This window comes from Salminus brasiliensis, chromosome 9 (assembly GCF_030463535.1).
Source record: "Salminus brasiliensis chromosome 9, fSalBra1.hap2, whole genome shotgun sequence".
Classification (NCBI taxonomy): domain Eukaryota; kingdom Metazoa; phylum Chordata; class Actinopteri; order Characiformes; family Bryconidae; genus Salminus; species Salminus brasiliensis.
Window position 1 is genome coordinate 32,067,446 of NC_132886.1, and position 16,475 is coordinate 32,083,920.

At 41.4% G+C, this 16,475-nt stretch overlaps 1 protein-coding gene across 1 annotated transcript in view; it reads right to left on the minus strand.

Annotated features, from left to right (window-relative positions):
• Positions 1-9,438: 9,438 nt before the first annotated feature.
• The window catches only part of eif2b3 (eukaryotic translation initiation factor 2B, subunit 3 gamma), a 36,493-nt gene continuing 29,456 nt past the window's right edge, over positions 9,439-16,475 (minus strand). Inside the window, exons 11-12 of the mRNA XM_072688234.1 lie at positions 13,915-14,018; positions 9,439-9,621 (exon numbers count right to left, since the gene is read on the minus strand). Coding sequence (XP_072544335.1) covers positions 9,569-9,621; positions 13,915-14,018 — 157 coding nt within the window. The 3' untranslated portion in view covers positions 9,439-9,568. The remainder of the gene's footprint in view (positions 9,622-13,914; positions 14,019-16,475) is intronic.

A 16,475-nucleotide genomic window follows, 5' to 3' on the forward strand; every position in this document is an offset into this window, starting at 1 on the left:
TACTACCTTGAGATGAACATGAAACACTTTACTTGTGATAGTATTCAGAGAGATTTAAGATTTAAATAGCACAGTCTAAACATGTCAGATGCCAGACCTCACAATCGCCCTCTTTAAACAAACCTCAGCTAATTAGCAAGGACTTCATGAACAGAACATGGATAGTGCATTGATCTCCACAGACCTGTGGCCTAAATCAGTCTGATATATACATGAGACGTACTGGATAACAATGCTGTTCTCTGTGATGGGGTTTGATTGAGGTCGAAGAAGCTGATCAAGACTTCGAATTACATTTGACCCCTTGATGTTTCTTCAGCACTTTCATATAGGGCTCTGAACTGGTTCGGAAGAGTGACAGCAGAAAAAAACTGCAAACTGAACAGAACACTTCATTTGAAATCTTTCTGAAATCTTACTTCTAAACTTACAAATGTTGTTGGATCACATCTTATGCGATTTCGTTGTGTATCACTTGCATTTGTACATGAAAGATTGCTGCGGTGAATGAGAGCTGAGTACACAAAACCAAAAAAAACAAAATTTTAGTTACTTACTTTGTAAAATGAGTAAGATATCTTGCAAATATGTGCATTACTTTACAGCCCCAATTCAACAACCAACAGCACAGCCTAATAAAAAGCATTTTGGCATATTTGCAGATGAAGGGGACAGCGGGGCACAGCCTAAATGCAAAATGTAATAAAGACTTTGGATGTGAATAAAAAATAATGTTTTCATATTCCCACAGCAACCTTTTCTCTGATTTATGACAGCAATCACACTGATATTTATCAAAGTTCACCCTGATTATTCTACCATTTGTTAGAAATAATTAAAATAGAAATAAAATGTGAGGATTCCCACATTAATACAGAAATAAATAAATGTCAGTTAAATAAAAAACTCAAATGTCTGACAGCCTCTTTTCACTAATCATCTTTATTTTGATGCAATTTTTTTATGCCCAGTCATATTAACATGAATCCAAATGGAGTAAGTGTCCTGTATCTGGTGGTACTGAACCTCCTGTATACTTGTAATGAGGTAGATACTGAGGTAGATACTGGCCCATGACTATATCTTAAGAAAAAGACAGCCACAGTTGTATGCAAAAATGCAGAGGCTGTCTATTTTGACCTGTTACAAAAAAGGCACAGGGTGACACTGGTCTCCTGCTAACACCCAAGACTTGTTTGGTGAATGTTTACAAAGCTTAAAATATTCTTAGGCCCCGGAGCACATTGTGACACCATGATGTGTACATGTTGGCATTGTAAGGGTCCACCAGCCCCAAAAGGAAAAGACTTGCCACCCACAGACACAGATAAGATTAATTATGATAATATATTTCTTTCCCCTTTTGTCATCGTAATGAATGGCCCCCACAAACTTTTCTTGAGGCGTCTTTGTTTGTGGCCCTTTAACAGTGGTATTGTTGGGCCTAGAGCGAGCAGGTGGCAAGAAATCAGAGCTCTTTGTTTTCTTAGTTTTTATAGAAGAATATATAAATATGTGGACAGCATATGTATATAGTATACATAGATAAAAAAGAGCCTTGTTGTCTGTTATGAGAGGGGTTAAAAAGAATTGGAAAGTACTGGATATTCCAAAGTGGTCATTTAAAACCGTAATGCAAAATGTAATGATAGTGATCTTGAATTACATTATAGCCAGCACAAAAGTGGTGCCGCTTCAGCAGACATTGATATATCATTTACGAGCCCACATTTTATTTTAAACAGTAAAATTCATGACAATGTTCTCGTACTTCAACAGGTAACAGAAATGTCTCACATGGAAAAAAAGCTCGAAAAGACGTTGTACTGTTTCACTGATTCTGCATCTGACTCAGTAAATAGAAGTACAACCATTAACACTTCCAGATCAGTTACAGGGATGTTTAGAAGCCTGGGATTCATATGTTTAACAATATAATCAATTATGTTGCACACAAGTGTTCATTTCCACAGGCCTCAAATGATCGGTAGGACACTACGAAGATGTCATTTAAAATGAATACATTTTGGATGTGCCCAGAATGATGAATGGTATGGAATGTTTGGAAATAGATAGTTACAGTATTACATTTATCACTCACCTACTTCTTGTTCAAAGGATTCTTGCAACATTGAGTAAAAAATCTAAATGGTAAAAAGTCTGTAATATTTGGATTCAGACGTTATTAATGTACAATTCCTAATATAGCAAGTGATCCCAAACTTTTGAAAGGTGCTATATTTCCATCTTTTGATATAATTTAAATACAACACCACAGCAAAACCTTGTATCTCCAACAGGGCAACTTCATAGGTCTCCAAGTCTCCAACTTAAACTTCATAAAATCTTACTTTAAAGGATTTAAAGGAATTTTTTTTATGGTCATCATGAAACTCGGTCACAATGTTAAGAACAACTGCCAGATTCAGATTATGTCAAAATGGCAAAAATGAAGATGACATAGCTTTTTGTCCAACAAATATATGGTTATAGGCACGACATCACATTGCATCTCTGAGAATTTTAACTGTAAGGCATGTTCATATACCAAATATTTTACATATTAGTTTACTGATCCATGGTGAGAAAACAAAAATCGAATGTTTTATATAAACGCAACAATAGAACCATGCAAATATATAAGAAATATGAAGCGCTTTGTATTTACATGCTACATTAGTAAACAGAGGGCGTTCACAGCAGCAGTCGCACGAACTGAACAGCAGCTTAAACAGTGTTTGTGCATTAGGGACCATTGTGCTTTGGCCTGTGTGTTCATTTCAAAGCCGAGCATGTCTTTGAGGTTATACGCCTTTACAGGCCACACAGCCTGCGTACTGTCTTTGTCTGGCCATAAGAAAGTACGAATTGTTAAGTGTGTGCGTGCTGGAGGTGGGCGTGAAGGGTGTTTTGAAGAAGGAAGGCTTGTGGGGGGAACCACCGTCTGAAAAGGCAGCCGAGAAAGAGAGGAAATTCGTTTGGGCCTCGAGAACACAGAAGACAAATTGAGGAAGTGTTCTGTTAATGTGCAGGGGTCAGCCGCAAACACGCAGGTTTTCTGCAACTTGGGTGGCCCGGGCAGTCTCACACCCTGCAGCACGCTCAGTCCTGGAGCCTAGCATCCAGTCGCTCCACCCCAACACCCCCCCCCCTTTAACCACACACACACATATACACCACCCACCCTAGAAAACCCTACACCACACAGGGTCTCTCACAGCAAAGGCGCTGACCACTGTCATTTGGTCCATCAGGCCATCCCCCCCTTTCAGCACTGTGGCATCTCTTTCTCAGGCTGGTGGCAAAGCTATCTGGACCCATTCCATATTCATATTTACATGACACTCTGGGTGATTTACATCGCCTAAAGCTTTCATAAGTGCTACTGCACTTACAGCACTTAACTGACATTCACACCCCTTTGCCATCGGCCTATTACATCTGCTCTAAGAGCACGAGGAGCTGAAGGCCTTTGCTATGCGCCTACATCTTCTATAGTTCATATTTCAAATATGTTTTATAGGACTTTATATGGAATTTGTTATATGCATGTAGATGCATTAGTTACAACATTTAGAGAAGTACTATTTGTCATTTCCTATCACCCTTTTAATCAGGGGCTAAAGTATGGGGCTTATATTCACATCAGGTATATATATGTTAATATTAACTTAGATGTATAGCAGAATTACATGTTAATAAATGTTCAGAGCTTTAGATACAATGGAATACATATTTGCAAAAATGGCTGATAAGCCAAAAATGAGCAATGTAACTAGCTTTCCGTTCAGGGTAAAACTTTGTCTAGATGGTGGCTGAGAATGACATCCAGTATATTGTGTAGATTCTACAATAAGTACATAATGAAAATAAATACATAATAGAAATAAGTGCATTTCAAATGTCATTTCATTGGTTAATATTACCAATATAGTTAATATAGATAATTTATAAAGAATTTTCTTGATTTTTTTCTGGATAAAAAAAGTCCTGCCAAAAAGTCCACATCATGAGGTTATTCTTGAGGTGTTTTTTAAACCACAGAGATTTTCTCAGGTCTTTCACTTATTCACTATATAAGCCCAGTGAATCCCACCATTGTCATCTTGGAATATGCCCGTGCCTTCAGGGAAGAAAAAATCCATTGATGGAATAACCTGATCGTTCAGTATATTAAGGTAGTCAGCTGACCTCTTGTAAGGTAGGCACTAGGCATGATGGGTGAATCACTTCAGCCGTCTCTCTTCCCTGATGCGCCCCTCACTCTGGAACAGGGTAAATCTGGACTCATCAGAGCACATGACCTTCTTCTATTGCTCCACAGTCCAATCCTTTTACTCCCTAGCAAATTGAAGCCATGAGTCCCCTTGCAGATTGCGCGTGTGGAAATGATCATCCTTTCACTATTAAACATATCCCAGTGTTCTGCTGTTGTTTTTCTACGACTTGATTTCACCAAACGTTTAAGTGATTGCCGATTACAGTCATTCAAGATTTTTTTCCGACCACCTTTTTCCCCGCTATCCTTTCACCTTTTAATAATGCCTTAGACAGTTTTTAACCTGATTTTAGTAGTTTCAGGAATCTCCGTAGAGGTTTTCTCAGCTTGATGCAGAGTTAAATATCTTGCCAGCTGAAACATAATCACCCATGCAGTAATCATTCAACGGGAGGGTCTTACCTATTTGCTTAGTTAAATCCAGGTGATGACCTTTTTTTTGGCCAAGCAGCATATTTATATGATGCAAGCCAAAATATGGATAGATGCTGTACAAACCGGATTCCAAAAAAGTTGGGACACTAAACAAATTGTGAATAAAAACCGAATGCAATGACGTGGAGATGGCAAATGTCAATGTTTTATTCGTAATAGAACGTAGATGACAGATCAAAAGTTTAAGCTGAGTAAATGTAACATTTTAAAGGAGAAATATGTTGATTCAAAATTTCATGGCGTCAACAAATCCCAAGGCCATTTTTACCACTGTGTGGCATCCCCCCTTCTTCTTACAACACTCAACAGACGTCTGGGTACCGAGGAGACTAGTTTCTCAAGTTTAGCAATAGGAATGCTCTCCCATTCATGTCTAATACAGGCCTCTAACTGTTCAATCATCTTGGGCCTTCTTTATCGCACCTTCCTCTTTATGATGCGCCAAATGTTCTCTATAGGTGAAAGATCTGGACTGCAGGCTGGCCATTTCAGTACCCGGATCCTTCTCCTACATAGCCATGATGTTGTGATTGCTGCAGAATGTGGTCTGGCATTATCTTGTTGAAAAATGCAGGGTCTTCCCTGAAAGAGATGACGTCTAGATGGGAGCATATGTTGTTCTAGAACCTGAACATAGTTCTCTGCATTAATGGTGCCTTTCCAGACATGCAAGCTGCCCATGCCACAAGCACTCATGCAACCCCATACCATCAGTGATGCAGGCTTCTGAACGGAGCGTTGATAACAACTTGGGTTATCCTTGTCCTCTCTGGTCCGGATGACATGGCGTCCCAGTGTTCCATAAAGAACTTCAAATCGTGACTCATCTGACCACAGAACAGTCTTCCATTTTGCCACACTCCATTTTAAAAGACCCCTGCCCAGTGCAAACGTCTGAGCTTGTGGAGCTTGCTTAGAAATGGCATCCTCTTTGCACTGTAGAGTTTCAGCTGGCAACGGCGGATGGCACGGTGGATTCTGTTCACTGACAATGATTTCTGGAAGTATTCCTGAGCCCATTCTGTTATGTCCTTGACAGTGGCATTTCTGTTTGAGGTGCAGTGACGTTTAAGGGCCCAGGGATCACAAGCATCCAGTAGAGTTTTACGGCCTTGACCCTTACGCACAGCGATTATTCCAGATTCTCTGAATCTTTTGATGATGTTAAGCACAGTTGATGATGATAACTTAAAAGTCTTTGCTATTTTACGCTGGGTAACACCATTCTGGTATTGCTGCACTATTTTTCTGCGCAACAATGGTGGAATTGGTGATCCTCTTACCATCTTGGCTTCAGAGAGACACTGAGACACGCTCTTTTTATACCCAATCATGTTGTCAATTGACCTAATTAGTGTTAATTGGTCTTCCCGCTGTTTGTTATATGCTCAATTTCCTTTTTCCAGCCACTTATTGCTACTTGTCCCAACTTTTTTGGGATTTGTAGATGCCATGAAATTTTGAATCAACATATTTCTCCTTTAAAATGTTACATTTACTCAGATTAAACTTTTGATCTGTCATCTATGTTCTATTACGAATAAAATATTGACATTTGCCATCTCCACATCATTGCATTCAGTTTTTGTTCACAATTTGTTTAGTGTCCCAACTTTTTTGGAATCCGGTTTGTACATAATTCAATAACGTAACCAGTGTACAGTGTCATATATTGTTGCTGTTGGACAAAACACTAGTGTCTTCAAACTAACAACTAAATTTCATTATTGTTTTACAAAACAAGCACACAAGAATGCCACCACAATGTTGTATTTACTACATATTTATTTATTCACAAGTAGGGGATTCTGACGAGCCCAGACTTTCCAAGCCTCTATATTAAACAGCATTTATGGTATAGGTGTGCTGATGTTCAGTCACCCCTTTTTAGTCTTCTCCTTTACACTTTACATATTTTGAATTATTCAACCCCTTCATGACAAGTAGAACACCCTTTTGCTGTTATGACCTGCTGCAAACATGATGCATAGTCAGAGACCAGCTTCTGGCAGCCTCATGGGCAATGGCCTACCTTAGTAGGTTTGCATGTTGCAACCACCTTCAAATCCCACAAAAGATTGTCTATGGGGTTCAAGTCAGGAGGCTGTGATGGCCACTCCAGAGTCAAGGACTACTTTTGAAATACAGCCTTGCTGGACTTTATGGGTATGCTTGGGATAATTGTCCTTTTGGAAGGTCCAATGGAGTACAAGTTTTCTCTGAGAAGGCATGACATTTTCTCCTAGGATTTTCTGATACTTTTGATTTAATCAATCTTATCCTCCACACACTGCAGGTTTACAGTGCCAGAGGAAGTAAACCAGTCCTAAAGGACCACTGAGTCATTGTCATGCCAAGCTTCATTCTTAATCAGATTCTGAAAATAAGCAACAAATGAAAGCTTTCAGGCCTGTGGATCAGTGGTGTGTACTATTATCCCTGAGCATACCTCAGAGTCCACCAAGGCTTGATTTCAGAAATAGTCCTGGAAGGTTCTGGAGTGGCTGTCACAGTTGTCTGGCAGGAACATCTAAAAAATTGGGATTTGAAGAAGCCGGTTGCAGCAGCAAACCCAAAATATGGGTAACTGGAGGCCGTTGCCCATGATGCAAGAAGCATCATGTTTGCAGCCGGTCATAACAGCAAAAGGGTGCTTTGCTAAGTACTAAAGACACATGACATGAAAGGGTTTAATAATTCTGCGACTGCAGAAGTTATTAAAAGTGAGAAACCCGGTGTTATACTATTTATGTTGAGCTGAAAGTAACACTTATATTTTTATAATAAACATAATTTGCAATATAGGTCAAATAATTAGATCGAATAGTGGTCACTGTTTGTACGGCCCTACAGGCAGCACAGTCAAGTACCAATCAATATTTGACTTGATTGATACTAAAAAATATGGGAACATGAAAGTGGCTTTATTTTAGAGGGTCCATCCCTTCACCTTTTCTCTGTCATCCTGGTCTAGAAGCTCCCCAGAGGCAAAGAGCCAGGCCTGATATATGAGCTGCCGGCTGACATCTGAACTCAAGCCCTGGAAAACACAAGCATCTGTCACGTTGGGCCCGGAGGGTGGGGACTGACACTGAGCACAGCTCGGACGAAACTACGGAGCTCAATAGCCGCAGGACTCCCTGCTTGAGGACGCTCTATCTAAATACACAGACCTTTCTCACTCAACCGACCTCCCTCTGCCTGGAGGTCCAGCAGGGAGAGGGGCAGAGGGCACAACTTCCCATTAGCCAGCGCACAAACAAGAAAACAACACATGGAGCACGTTAGCTGTTAATGGGACAAGGCGTTAGGAAGAGGCCATGGACCTAAGGGTTCGATAGTGATATCTTAATTTCGTCCACTAATTCGGGTTAGTATAATTACTGCAAGAAAGAAGCACACTGGCACAACAAACAACTAACTGCTGCCAAATATGTAAAGATCCCATTCAACCTAAAGGTGTAATATGCGAAAAAATGAATAACAAATACATAATGGTTGAGTCAGCGTGTCATGGCCCTTAGGGCCAATGATCCGGCTCTCCTGAGACAACAAATTGGCCCATTTATCTAAGCTGATTTTCGAAAGCAAGGCTGATGAACTGTTGAAGACACTGCATTGGAAAAAGCCCAGCCTGGAGGGATTGAAAAGGGAGGACGAAAGGCACGGCAATATGCTCATAAATACTCCTATTAGTTTATGGATTTAGGAGAGCGTCAGTAGAAAGTCAGGGGAAAAGGAGAGATGTCGTGGGTAATTACTTCAGCATGTCCAAAAACAAAGGCCTTGAAGGATGGGGAGGCGAGGGCCGGGAAGACAAAGAGCTCATGAGCCTTTTACTGGTGACACTAAACGGCTCAGATTTGGCCGTGTAAGCAGCGAAAAGTGAGAAATCAGTCAGAACAGCTTCCGGAGGCACTGCGTCCTTCCAGACTCCAAGAACCAACTTCAGGCCTATAATTTAGGAGATGAACGAGCAATGGAATGTCATAAATCTCTGACAGCAAGCAGAGGAAAAAAATCTTTAAGCCTATTCCTTTCTAGTATGTTCAGAGTGGGGGGGGGGGGGGTGGATGAATGAGAGACTAGTAGTTGTTAGGATCTCTCTGGGTGGTCCGTTGCTCCGCCTCTTTGTGTACAAATAAAGTTAACCCTATTGTGGTTATCTGTTTCTTCTGACAGCAGGGCATGCAGTCTCACTCATGGTGGTCACGCAGAGGGCCACTGAGAGCCACACTGGTCAAATACCACCAGCTCTACCACCAACAATTAGTGTTTTAAAGACCACCTCCAACAAGCGTCCTGAAAGTACCTCCAAGCAGCACTGGGTAGTCATCATGCTGTAACCAAGAGCACCAGAAGAGCATACCTAGACCAAATCATGGACACTACTCATACAACTGTAGTGCAATGATGAAGTTTCCTATAGTTTAATATATTGCATGCCAAAATCCAAAAACACACACTTGCCTAGTTATTGACTTCCAGCACCTGTTGGAAATCTAGTATCAACAGTATTTAGTGCAACACTAAAGATGCATATTTTGGACACCAAACACATCCTGGTTGATCAAATACATGTAGGATGTAATTTAACACACTAAATGGCATACAGTGAGCATAAATAAATTAATTCAATTTAAGTTTGTATCAGAAACCAACCCAAAAATCCACGACTCCAGGGAGAAAGAGCTATGAAATAACGATAAAACTGACAATTGAGATAAATAAATTCATGTTTATTTGGACACATTCAGTTATATATATAAAAAAAGATCAACTTCAGGAAGGTGTCCATCTGGTTTTGGTGGCAGTTTGATCAGGTTTGTGAGCAGTCTCCACCCCCCACAGGTTCTAGATCTCCATGAGCTGATCTGATCCAACAATGACATCATTGGTTCTTTCAGCTGCAAGAAAAGAAAAGGAACGCTTAGAAAAAAGAAAGAGCTGGCAGGCGCTTGGCCGTGTCTTAGGGAGATGATGTGTGCATTCTGGGATGGGGGCTGCCAGGCACATATCTGATGCTGGAGTGTGGATTCGTCACAAACATTATGTTAAAAAAGACATAATTCGTTGGATTCAATCAAGTCAATGTGTTTAGAATCAAGAGGGTTTTCCAGTTTACTTATTGATAACTGTGTACCTTGATGCACGTACTTTACTGACATGGAAATGTCAACACGGGTGAATTAAAGGCATGACTTTCAGCGCAGTGTTTGTAGTTGTCTGTGGATTGCAAAGAGATCGTCCAGCGGTGCTGCCTAGCTCAAGGCGATATTCACTTTGTAGTCAAGCGCATTCAGGCAAATACTGGTTAGAAAAAGCAGCTTGCTTTTCAGGGTCACTCAATGAAGCAATCTGAAATGTTGACGCTAGCATGCTTTCCCTGTGTTTTCAATCAGAGATGGGAAAACATGTCTTTGGAAGTCTACATACACTGCTGTAAAGTTTATCTCAGCTGCATACTGTTGTTCCTTCTCTTATTGACGAGGAAAATGGACCTGGCCCGATAGCAGAGGCCACTATTTATAAATACGATGTCAGCCGGGCAGACGGATACGCAGGAAGGCCTATATCCTTCTGCTGAGAAACGTGGAGACTCCAAGCCAAACCTTGGAGAAGTAGATTAATGTTGCGTATAAAGACATATTTTAGTGAGAAGGAATCTGCGCAAAGGAGCAGCTTTTGCGCTCTGCGTTTAGGGGAAGACAAATAGAGCGTGCCGCAGCAGGATAATGGAGGGCGGCCAAGTCTGAGGGAGAGAGAAGAGAATAAGGGGGGAGAGAGAGAGAGAGAGAGAGAAAGAAAGACACAGACAGACAAAGGGAAACATGGTGGAACAAGAGAGTTTTGACAGTGTGTGTCATCAGCCTCAGGACCACCTGTGGGGATCCGACACCAGACAGCAGGTGCTCTTACACACAGATTTGTATTTTTCAAACTTGTACTGTCTCTTTCTGATGTTAGATGCATGTACTTTAACATAAACCGTGGCATGAGCTATAGTCCTATGATGACATTTTAGGATTGTTGAAGACTTCTTTATGCATCTTTGGGTCTGCTCTTGGACTGAAAATACCAAGATGTTATTCTGCGAAGAGTGGAATGGCCAATTTCCATTTGTTCTGCGTCCCTACAACCCTACATTGTTACAGCATCCCTACAACCTTCTTTCTAAAGGCTTCAGGAGGTGCCTCTTCCAAAATCCAGATCATCTTCATCTCTCAATATTGTTTAAATTAAGATCAAATGTCCCCATGTTTATGTTAAAAAAAAGGTTTTACGGGGTGTCCATTTTCTCACATGACTATATATATGTAGCTACCTACATACATTAATATGTCTCACATACATAGTTTAATACTTTAATGAGCCATTGAAGGTGATAAAAGCAGGAAAAATTGGCAAGCATAAGAATCTGACACATGGCGTGTCAGGCGTGAAACCCGGCAACAGGGTCATGGGCATCTAAGGCTCATTGATGCAATCCATGGAGGCCCTACCTCACAACTTACAGGACTTAAAGTATCTGCTGCTAATGGCTTAGTGCCAGATATCACAGGACATCTTTAGAGGTTTTGTAGAGTCCATGCCTTGAATGCTCAGATCTGTTCTGGTGGCACACGGTAGATCTACTCAATATGACGCAATGAGGTGCTAATGTTATGGCTGATCGGTGTATACACACACACATACACTTTAAACTTTAGGCCTGACCGGGAAATCAACTGTAATGCATTTACCAGCCATACCCCAGCGAGTTCAGCCATATAAAGGGCCTCATGGAGCAAAACTTCTGCTGAGACACTTTATGGGATGCCTATTGCTGCGCTACAGCTAACGCATGCTAACAGGCGTCTAAGGGCAAATAGCACAGAAATAGCATGGAGAGTGCATGTGTGTGTGGGCGAGTGGTCAGGTTTAAGTGTGAAGCTGATGGACACTGACTGCATGGGACCACCTTAGTAGAGCTGCTATACATTCTATAGGCTTCTAGAGTGCTCCAATCACTCAACAGCTAGTTAAAAAGGCTTACTAGTGTGATTAGCTTAGTGGTACTGTTAACAGTGAAGGCACCACTGCTGAGTGCAAAACCACCTCACAGAAGGAATCCACAGCTGGCTTTTTTTTTTTTTTTTTTTTTAACAGCCAAGTGTATGTGTAATAAACAATACCACACCACCAGTCAAACATTTCATGAAATCTAGCCTGTGATTTCCTGTAATTAGAGTTTTTTTTACTTGTACTTCTCAGATAAATTAAAATATCAACAAAGAGCTTTTGGCTAATACGTTGGGAATATTTCATATCACTAGGCATGTTCATCACATGTCTTTCTTGGTAGGAAGATTCCTTTTCCAAACTATTGTTGGAAGTACATATTGAAACTCTTTTGGCCTGAAGGTGGATTAAACAGCGGAAAGGATTGAGTGCCGATGAGTGCCGATGTCAAAACAAGGGGGGACAAAAATGAGTTTAGTATTATTCCTAAGCTAGTTCTTTCGTCAGTGGTTCCTCCGGTACTGCAGTTTTTGCAAAGAGCAATCATTTCCGCTCAAACCTCATTAGGAAAACATGCTTGTTTATTAAAAACATTTGGAAAAGCAGCATACAAATCTTGAAACATTTAGTGGACTGCTGTTGCATGCTTGGGTCTCTTTTAAGGATGTCACTATTGATTATAGTAGTAATTTAGTAATCTACTTATTATTTATTAATAAAATTATACTGATTAATCAGGGTATTAAAAAAAGACAACCAAAATTACAAACCGTGAATAGCCCTTCACTTAGGACTTACCATTACATTCTTAAAGAAAACACAGAATGAGGCATGGTCATGAGGCTTTGTAACAGAAACCAGTAGTTGAATCTAAACTATGCATTATCATCATTGCAACAGACAAGCTATCACAACAGATTTATCTTACATCTTACTGTATTTTCTTTCCATTTAGTAATTTGAGCTTAACCAGGTACCTATGAAAGTGTCTTTGAATCTTTCAGTCATATTTAGGACCTTTTAAATGTTCAATCATTCAATTTCTATTATTAAATGTTAGCACCTGCATTCTTAACCTAGCAGAAAAGAGCAAGTCCGGAGCAAGACATCAAAAGACAGACAGAACATTTCAGACTTTCAAAAAGTTAGTGATCTGGCGCTTTGATGATTTGGTTTCCTTGCTTTTGAATTAAAATGTCTTATTCTGCCTGTGTTGTTTTTGCAGAGGGTGGGTGTTGTGCCCTGTGGTTATTATAAGCAAAGCTTTTTACTTTCTTTTTTTTTTTTTTAATAATAGGTTACATTAACCCCTGCTTGGGGTTTCTCAGGGATAAGTCTGAACTGTGGTCGCTTGCAGAGTGAGAGTGTGTGTGTGCGTATGTGTGCGCGCGCCCTGCTTGGGGGAAGTACAGGGGTCTAGCTTGTAATTTGGGATTTCTGGGAGCACTTCAATAAGCCCCAGTCTTTTTGGAGGTTATGGCTGACTAATCGGGTCCAGCTCACAAGTGACTATGGAAAAGGAAGGGGGGGGATGTTGCAGTTTGGGAGTGAAAGAGGGAAAAAAAAATGTGTGCGTGTGTTTGTGTGTGTGGGGGGTTGTTGAGGCACCAACACCCTGTTGTTCAGTCAATTAGCCCAGGCAGCCTCTGGACATCTTAAGGCCGCCTTAGGCACAGTCATTGATGGCGAGGTTAGAGACCAAGCACGGACCACCCGGAATACAACAGCCTCCAGCCCCACACACACACATGCGCACACAAACACGCACATGCACACACCCACCCAAACCTCACAGTGTGATCTAAGACTGAAGGGATTAAAAACATTAAAAAAAATAAAGCTCAATTGTACACACAAGCTTAGGTTTTAATACGCTATTAAAACAGATAAAAAGGGAAGCCCCACACACACACACACATTATATGTAAATATATTTATATATATATATATATATATATATATATATATATATATATATATATATATATATATATATATACACACACACACACACACCCACAAGATGAGAAAGGCAGACATGACTGTGCAAGTGCATGCATAAACAAACACAAAAGGTGGGACTTCATATGCATATGATGGGGCTGCAGGGTTTAGCCTCTGTGTGTGTGTGTGTGTGTGTGTGTGTGTGTTTGTTTGTTGCAAAACAGCGCAGCGGCTCAGCACACACACACACTCACCCTCTGCCTCAATGCGCTGGCCACTCCCCACCAGACAGTACTTGATGTCCGCGCCCCGTCCGATCACAGCGTTGTTACAGATCACACTGCCTTGGATATTACACCTGCAGAGCAGCAGAAGAGAGAGCTAATCATCAGCATCATACACACACACACACAATCATATAACTAGATATACACTGCTCAAAAAAATAAAGGGAACACTTAAACAACACAATATAACTCCAAGTAAATCAAACTTCTGTGAAATCAAACTGTCCACTTAGGAAGCAACACTGATTGACAATCAATTTCACATGCTGTTGCGCAAATGGAATAGACAACAGATGGAAATTATTGGCAATTAGCAAGACACACTCAATAAAGGAGTGGTTCTGCAGGTGGGGACCACAGACCACTTCTCAGTACCTATGCTTTCTGGCTGATGTTTTGATCACTTTTAAACGTTGGTGGTGCTTTCACACTCGTGGTAGCATGAGACGGACTCTACAACCCACACAAGTGGCTCAGGTAGTGCAGCTCATCCAGGATGGCACATCAATGCGAGCTTTGGCAAGAAGGTTTGCTGTGTCTGTCAGTGTAGTGTCCAGAGGCTGGAGGCGCTACCAGGAGACAGGCCAGTACATCAGGAGACGTGGAGGAGGTCGTAGGAGGGCAACAACCCAGCAGCAGGACCGCTACCTCCGCCTTTGGGCAAGGAGGAACAGGAGGAGCTCTGCCAGAGCCTTGCAAAATGACCTCCAGCAGGCCACAAATGTGCATGTGTCTGCACAAACAGTTAGAAACCAACTCCATGAGGATGGTATGAGGGCCCGACATCCACAGATGGGGGTTGTGCTCACAGCCCAACACCGTGCAGGACGCTTGGCATTTGCGAGAGAACACCAGGATTGGCAAATTCGCCACTGGTGCCCTGTGCTCTTCACAGATGAAAGCAGGTTCACACTGAGCACATGTGACAGACGTGACAGAGTCTAGAGACGCCTGCAACATCCTTCAGCAAGACCGGTTTGGCAGTAGGTCAGTAATGGTGTGGGGTGGCATTTCTTTGGAGGGCCGCACAGCCCTCCATGTGCTCGCCAGAGGTAGCCTGACTGCCATTAAGTACCGAGATGAGATCCTCAGACCCCTTGTGAGAGTCTTTTGCTGTCAAATTACCTCAACTTGACCGTTCCTTTTAATTATTTTTTATTTCTTAATTTCATTACAAATTAAGGAAACTTTGCTTTGCTATTTTCATTTAGCCTTCTTCTTTGTGGAAACCCATCATTTGAAAAAAAAGTGCTAGGCAGTTGCTAAGAAGGTCTCCTCACTGCTGAACACTATTCAAAACTATTTACAGTAACAGAAATGCTTACCACTGTATATGATGTACAGAAATGTGTGTGGTATCTTATACAATAAATGCTTAAACAATTTATGTAACAAGTTGCCACACTGAGAACAGACAGCTTGTGTAATATCTATAGAAAAGCTTTGCCAGCAAGAAAAGTGTATGAGGTCACCATGCCCATTGCCAAGTGTCAGATAGAGTGGTATTAAGCCCTCCAGCATTGGACTGTGGAGTTCCAAGTGCCAGTTCAATCATTCAATTTCAGTACCTGACCTTAAATACTGATGAATAGGGAAGGTGCATTAAAGTTAAGAGCTTCCTATAAGTTCTCCTATGAAACTACCATTTTGCTACAAAACTGCATTGATTTAAGAAATATCTGTGTGTATGTGTTCGAGCTTAAACATTGCTTCACTTTGTTAAGGCCATCCGGAACGCTATACTGCACACATCAGCACAATGCTGGATATTTGTGGATGCCAGTTTGGAGACAGTTCAGTGTTCATGGGGTGGTGGGCTTTGAACCACGTGGGCTCTGACGCGTGCATACACACATACACAGGCCTGCGCGCCTGCACAGCCAAACACACACGCAGCTTTGAGTTGCTCCCTGTTTACACCACACAAAGAATAATATTTTGCTGGGATCACTTTGGCACCATAAAACCGTATTTGCTCAGGCTGATGTTTACTTGCGATGCTGGGGCCAAGTCTGGCTTTCTTCTTCTCTCGCTTGCTTGCTCTCCGCCGCAGAAAACACGGTTTACCGCCAGCCCTCCGCTTTCATGTCTTTGCACTAATTGCACAGCTGAGGGTCTTGTCCTTTCTTCCCCTCCCCCACATTAGGGGAAACCTGATACAGGCCAGTTTTCCACAGGTTTGTTTTATTTTCCTTACACCACCATTAGCATATATATTAAAAACAACACCAGAGTCCTGACGCACACTGTGCCATCCCCTCAGCTTTAAAAAATAAGAACTGCCGCGGCTGGTGGAGAATGTTCCGGCAATGTCAAAACCTGTTCTGGTGTAGTGTTGGTGAAGCAGAACATGAAGAGGAAAGTGTGTTTCACACTTCCCGTTAGCCACGCCTGCTGTATTAGCAAGAACAAGCCAGAGCCACATCAGCCTTTCTGCAGACGACTAGGGATGGGCGTATGATATATCCACATTTAAACAGAAAGAAAGACAAAATATATAGAAGTATGATTTGTCCAAGGCTAACTTT